This window comes from Tupaia chinensis, unplaced genomic scaffold (assembly GCF_000334495.1).
Source record: "Tupaia chinensis unplaced genomic scaffold, TupChi_1.0 Scaffold000222_1, whole genome shotgun sequence".
NCBI lineage: Eukaryota > Metazoa > Chordata > Mammalia > Scandentia > Tupaiidae > Tupaia > Tupaia belangeri.
In genome coordinates this window covers 506532-513373 of record NW_006159697.1, presented here as the reverse complement: position 1 = coordinate 513373, position 6842 = coordinate 506532, and the positions used below count along the sequence as shown (strand labels likewise).

At 52.0% G+C, this 6842-nt stretch overlaps 1 protein-coding gene across 3 annotated transcripts in view; it reads right to left on the bottom strand.

Moving 5' to 3' along the window:
• Nucleotides 1-6518, bottom strand: part of GPR143 (G protein-coupled receptor 143) — a 58089-nt gene extending 51571 nt beyond the window's left edge. For 2 of the 3 annotated variants that reach the window (XM_006147765.3, XM_014587571.2), the window contains exon 1: nucleotides 5929-6508. In XM_006147765.3, coding sequence (XP_006147827.2) covers nucleotides 5929-6178 — 250 coding nt within the window. In that variant the 5' untranslated portion in view covers nucleotides 6179-6508. Of the gene's footprint in view, nucleotides 1-5928 lie in introns of all 3 variants that reach the window. The other variant, XM_014587572.2, reaches the window with a different exon arrangement.
• Nucleotides 6519-6842: the final 324 nt, after the last annotated feature.

Genomic DNA, 6842 nt, shown 5'->3' with positions numbered 1-6842 from the left:
CTTTTTTTTTTTTTTTTTTTGAGAGGAATTTTTGCTATAGGGCACATGCACTTGCTAGAGAGACAGAAAGTGAGAAATTGCCCCCCAGGGAGATGACCGTGCCGAAATCTCTTCTTCTCCATTCTCTTCTTGGAATCCAGGGCATGCACGCACATGTACCCGGCGTGAGTTTCACACCGCCGGATCTGGGACTTGAACAGCGGTTGGCTACATGGGAGTCCAGTGACGTAACCATTATGCCATCTGCTGGTCTCTTTCTCTCTGGCAATTGTGTCCTATAGCATACTACAAAACAAAACGATTCTCCCCCACATGGCCAACTTTACAGATCGAGTCTTGAAAAATCATGCTGGGTGTGTGTGCGTGCGTAGGTGCCCAAAATCCCAAGAGGAGACTGGAGAAGAAATCGCAGCATGGCCAACCTCCCTGAAGGATGATTTCTCACCCCCGCGCCCACCCCAGTCTGTCTGGCAAGTGCAAGTGCCCTAGAGCAAAAACTAAAAACAGGACCAGCAGTCAGAGTCATGGCTATGTCGCTGGACTCCCATGTAGTCGACTGTGGATCAAGTCCCAGACCCGGTGGCTTAAACTCACGCCAGGTGCGTGTGCGTGCATGCCCAAGATCCCGAGAGGAGAATGGAGGAGAAGGGATTGCAGCATGGCGATCACCCCCTGGGGGGTAATGTTTCGCTTTCAATCTCTCTGTCTCTTTCTGGCGAGTGCACTCTCCCTATAGCAAAAACCTGTCCAAAAAAAATTTAAAAAAGAAAAAAAACTAATGACAAGGACAAAAGCTTTTCCAAACAATGTAGCAAAATCAGGAAGAAAATCCATTTTGGTTGTGTTTTTTGTTTTCTGAGAGATTTTTGCTATAGGGCTTGTGTGCTCAGAGACAGAAAGTAAGTAATCACCCCCTCGGGGGGGATGGCCATGCTGCAACCTCTCCTCCATTCTCCTCTCCGGAATTTGGACAGGCATGCATGCACATGTGCCCGGTGTGGGTTTCAAGCCTCCAGGTCCAGGACTCAAACTGCAGTCAGCTACAGAGGAGTTCAGTGACATAACCATTATGCCATCCGCTGGTCCCAAAAAAAAACAAGTTTTGATTGCATTATCCTAAACTGATTTTATCTCTAATGCAAAGGAAACGCCACTCCCGTCTTAAGGCGAGAACATGATTTGAAGCGCACAGCATGGCTTTGAAGCAAGGTGCTTGAGTGTCTGCAATCATGTTTTTGTCATTCTGGGTGTGGGGACAGAACAGCACTGGGCCCTGAGACACCCAACCATCAGTGCCCACAAACCCGGCCCAGTGAGCGGCTTTCGCTGCAAGGACAAAGTAGGGAAAAATACGATTCCAAAACGGTGAGCCCCTATCAGGCAGCCGCGAAGTGCAGACAGCATCTGGATACTGATTTGCACAAACCAGCCGTAAACGACCATTTATGACACACCTGAACACATGCTACTCACTGGTTTCAATGAGTAATGAGGTCATGGTGGGGTTAAAGAGGTCATGGTGGGGCTGGCAGGTGGCATGGTGATTAAAGGCGCTGGACTCCCACATGGCCGAAGATGGCCGACCGCGGTTGAGGTCCTGGACCTGGCCACTTGCTTTCTCACTTTCTTTCTCCCTCTCTAGTTAAATTAAAATAAATAAGTAAAGATAAATAAAATAATTCTTTAAAAAAATAAATAAAAGAGGTAATGGCACTGAGGTTCATTTCCATTAACCCAGTGAGGAGGGTCAAGACCGGGTGTAGGAAAAACTGGGTGAGGGGTATGGGGGGGTTAGTTATACTAGTTTATCGCTTATATATTAGATACTGCTTTTTAAAAGAATTATTTAATTTTATTTATGCATTCATTTAATTAGTTTATTCATTTTCATTTGACCAGAAAGACAGAGAGAGAGAGAGAGGGAAAGTGAGAAAGCAAGCCACCAGGTCCGAGACTCGAACTGTGGTCAGCCATGTGGGAGTCCAATGCCCTTATCCACCACGCCACCTACCGGCCCCTAGTTACTGCTTTTATGAGTGCTGGAAATCTTCCAACATAAATAATTCATTTAATTAGTTTATTCATTTTCATTTGACCAGAAAGACAGAGAGAGAGAGAGAGGGAAAGTGAGAAAGCAAGCCACCAGGTCCGAGACTCGAACTGTGGTCAGCCATGTGGGAGTCCAATGCCCTTATCCACCACGCCACCTACCGGCCCCTAGTTACTGCTTTTATGAGTGCTGGAAATCTTCCAACATAAATACTTAGAGCCGAGGGCCAGCAGGTGGTGTGGTGAAGGCGCTGGACTCACACATGGTTAACCATGGTTCGAGTCCCGGACCTGGCAGCTTGCTTTCTCACTTTCTCCATCTCTCTCTCTCTTTTTCTCTCTCTCTGGTGAGCACACAAGCCCTTTAGCAAAATTTTAAAAATAATAATAATAATAATTTAAGGAGAAAAAGGTTATAGCCAGCCAGGTGGCATGGAGGTTAAGGTGGCTGGATGCCACACAAACAACTACATGGTTCAAGTCCCAGGACCAGTGGCTTGAAAAACACGCTGGGCATGTGTGCGTCCCCGAAATCCCAAGAAGAGAATGCAGAAGGGATTATGGGATGGCCATGCCCATGGAGGAAGTGATTTTTCCTCCCCACACCCTGTCTTGTCTCTCTCCAGGGAGCGCACGTGCCCGATGGCAGCAAGGGGAAAAAAGAGTTGAACCAGCCAAATCTGCCTTAGAGGGCTGTACAAAGTGCTGTTGCAGTTTAAAGCAGATGCCGGTGAGTTTGTGCTGTCAAGGCCAGTTAGTAAATACTTTCGGCTTTGCAGCCAAACTTCCTGGTCAAGGCTCACCTCTACCCTGACAGAGCCAAGGCAGCCCTAGACCACACACAGAGCCTGGCTGGGCACAGCCGTGTTCCCACAAAACGGTATTTATGGGCACCAGCATTTAATTCCATGTGACAGCCGTGGGCCAGCAAATAGTCTTCTTTCCACTTTTTAAAATTGATTATTTTCTTTATAAAGAATTATTTTATTTAACTTTATTTATAATTTGACCAGAGAGGGACAGAGAGAGCAAGAAAGTAAGAAAACAAGAAAGCAAACTGCCAGGTCGGGGACCTGAACCATGGTCAGCCATGAGGGAGTCCAGCACCCTTAACCACCACGCCACCTCCTGGCCCCTTAAAATTTATTTTTATTTAACTTTATTTTAATTTGACCAGAGAGGGACAGCGTGAGAGAGAGAGAGAGAGGGAAAGTGAGAAACCAAATTGCCAGGTCCAGGAGGCAACCTACAGTCGACCATGTGGAAGTCCAGCCCACTTCACCAAGCCACCTGCAGGCCCCTCTCTTTCAATTAAAGAAAAAAATTTTAAGGGGACCAGCAGGTGGCGTGGTGGTTAAGGCGCTGGACACTCCCACATGGCCGACCAGGGTTCAAGTCCTGAATCTGGTGGCTTGCTTTCTCACTTCCTCTCTCATTCTCACCCTCTGTCTCTCTGCTCAGAGCTAAAAAATAAATGAATGAATAAATAAAATAAATGATTATTTAAAAAAAAAAAAAGAAAGAAAAAAATTTTAAGGGGACCAGCAGGTGGCGTGGTGGTTAAGGCGCTGGACACTCCCACATGGTCGACCAGGGTTTGAGTCCTGAATCTGGCGGCTTGTTTTCTCACCTTCCATATCTCTCTCTCCCCATATCTGGTCAAATTAAAATAAATATGGGACCAGCGGGTGGCATGGTGGTTAAGGTGCTAGACGTTCCCACATGGCTGACCACGGTTCGAGTCCTGGACCTGGTGGCTTGCTTTCTCACTTTCCCTCTCTCTCTATGTCTAACGCTGGTCAAATTAAAAGAAAACAATGAATGGATAAATAAATAAAAAGAAATTTTTTTTAATAAATAAAATAAAAATAAATAAATAAAGTTAAATAAAATAACCTTTTTTTTGAGAGGTTTTTGCTATAGGGCGCGTGCGCTCGCCAGACAGACAGAGAGACAGAGAGATAGAAAGCAAGAAATCACCCCCCTGGGGGGATGGCCACGCCGCAATCCCTTCTCCTCTCGGGATCTTGGGCACACACGCACACACATCCGGTGTGAGTTTTAAGCCACCGGATCTGGGACTCGGACTGCGGTCGACTACATGGGAGTCCAGCGACATAGCCATTATGCTAATTGCTGGTCCCAATAAAATAACTTCTTTTAACTTAAATACCTAAAACCATTCTTAGCTCATGGCCCATGAACTGGGAGGAACTTGTGCGCCTGGGCTGTTAAAAATCAACCCAGGTAACCCTGAGTAGGTAAGGGACTTTAGGGAAACAACAGGTGGGAAAATATGTGGTGCAAAATAGAAAACAATACACACGCACATACACACACGCACGCGTGTGCACACGGCCTTAACTGTTAGTCTCTCCCTACTGGAGTCTCTAGGTTTTCTGGACTTAACTACACTATGAGATATCTTCCTAGTAAATTCACAGTAAAAACTATAAACTGGGGACCAGCAGTTAGCATAATCGCTATGTCGCTGGACTCTCACGTACTCGACCGCGGTTCAAGTCCTGGACCCGGTGGCTTAAACTCACGCCGGGTGCGTGTGTGTGTGTGTGTGCCCAAGATCCCAAGAGGAGAATGGAGGAGAAGGGATTGCTGCGTGGCCATCCTCCCTGGGGGGTGATTTTTCTCTGTCTCTCTGTCTGGCGAGCGCACGCGCCCTATAGCATAAACCTCTCCAAAAAAAAATAAAAACTATAAACTGATTTTTCAAATACTAGGGAGGTGGGGCGGCAGGTGAGGTGGTGCTTAAGGCACTGGACTCCCACAAGGTCGACAGTGGTTCGAGTCCTGGACCTACCAGCTCTATTTCTCACTTTCTCTCTCTCTCTTGCTCTATGGTAAATTTAAATAAATAAAGTTGAATAAGATAATTCTAAAATACATAAATAAAATACCAGTGCCAGGACCAGCAGGTGGTGTGGCGGTTAAGGTGCTAGACTCCCCACACACGGGCGACGACGGTTCAAGGCCCGGTCCAGCAGCTTGGAAATGAGCTGAACATGTGTGCGTACTGTGCCCAGAATCCCCCGAGAAGAGGGAGAGCGCGCTGCCCTACGGCAAAATCCTTGAAAAATAAAAACAAAACCCACCAATGCCTCTTGGACATGAATTTTACTGACCGTTCTGTGGTCTCTGACCTAGTGGTCTCTGCCCTACCGGCGAACGCGCCCTCACCGCTACAAGAGGCTGGTTCCAAAGCTTGAGCCTCGAGCCCTCGTCCCAGCTCCAGGCAGGTCCCAACCCGCCGGCCGCGCGCTCTCCTCCCTCCGACACTGGGCGGACCCCAACTCTCGGGCGGCGCGCCCTCCCCGAGGGCACCGAGCAGGTCCCAAAGCTCGGATCGCGCCCTCCTCCCAGAACCCAGCAAGTCCGGACCCGCTAGCCGCGCGGCCTCTCCTCTGCACCCCGCAGGTCCCAACGCCCGAGCCGCGCGGCTTCTCCCCTGCACGTGGCGTGTCCCAACCCTCCGGCCGAGCGCCCTCCTCCTTTGGCTCTGGGCAGATCCCAAAGCCCAGGCCGCACCCCTTCCCCCGGTACCCGGCATCGCAACTCCTCGTTCGCGCGCCCTCCTTCCGGCACCGGGCAGGTCCCAAAGCCAGAGCAGAGCGCGCTCTTCCCAGGACCCGCAGGTCTAGACCTGCGGGCCGCGCGCCCTCTCCCCTGCTGGGGTTGGGTCCTAACGCCTGAGCCTCGCGCCTACCCCTGTGGAGGGCAGGTCCCAAAGCCCGGGCTGCATGCCACTCCCTGCACCGACCCGGTAGGTCGCAACTGCTCGGCGGCCAGCCCTCCCTCCTGCATCAGGCAGGTCCCAAGGCCCGGGCCACGCGCCCTCTCCCTTGCACCGGGCAGGCCCCTCACCTAGGCAGCCGAGCACGTCGCAGGCCGCGGAGGCGCGCAGGATGCGGGCGGAGGCCAGCTGGGAGGTGGAGGGGGCCCCGGAGCCCGCGGGCCGGCGCCCGGGCAGCAGCTGCAGGAGGCCGAGCGTCAGGCGGAGCGCGCCGCTGCCCAGGCACAGCGCGTGGAACGCCCGCGGCTGGAAGCTCAGCACCAGCTGTGTGGCCGCGTCCCGCGTGGGGCAGCAGAAGGTCCCCAGGCGCGGGGAGGCCATGGGCCGTGCTCTGGGATGCGGATCAGGTCTGCCCCGGTCTCCGCCGGCCGGCCTCGGTCATGTGCCGAGCGGGCTGGGGGAGCATCATGTGCCCCGGCCTCCCTCACCCCAGCCCCCTGCGCCGGCAGAAAAGGCGCCAGGCTCTGGGGGGGCAGTGAGCCTCTGCAAACGCCACGAGGCCTCACGAGGGGACGCCTGGGCGGGGGGAGGAGGGGGAGGTCGGCCGTCTCCCCACTCCCCAAGCCCTCCGGTTGGTTTAATTCTCCTGGATCGGGAGCCCCCACCTCTCACCTTCCCAGAGCTGGTCTTACTGGAAAAACATGCCTCACGAGCCCCCTCATTTCAGTCCCGGACGCCAATGTCCTGATTGGATGCCTTTCTGCACCGGAAACTTGATGCCTATAAAACAGAGGCTGTTGTGTTTGTTTGTTTTTAACTTGCCAGAGGGGTGAGTGCTGGCCAGAGCGGGAGGAGAGAGCACCCCCAGCGGCGTCGGGACCGGTCACACTGCAATGCCTTCTCTTCCTCTCGCCCTCCATTTGGGATTTTGGACACGCACACGCACTCCACGTGTTTCTCAAGCAGCCTGGACTCAAACCATGCTGTCCGTCACATGGGATCCAGTTGCTTTAACCACCAGGCCACGGAGCCGGCCTTTGATTTC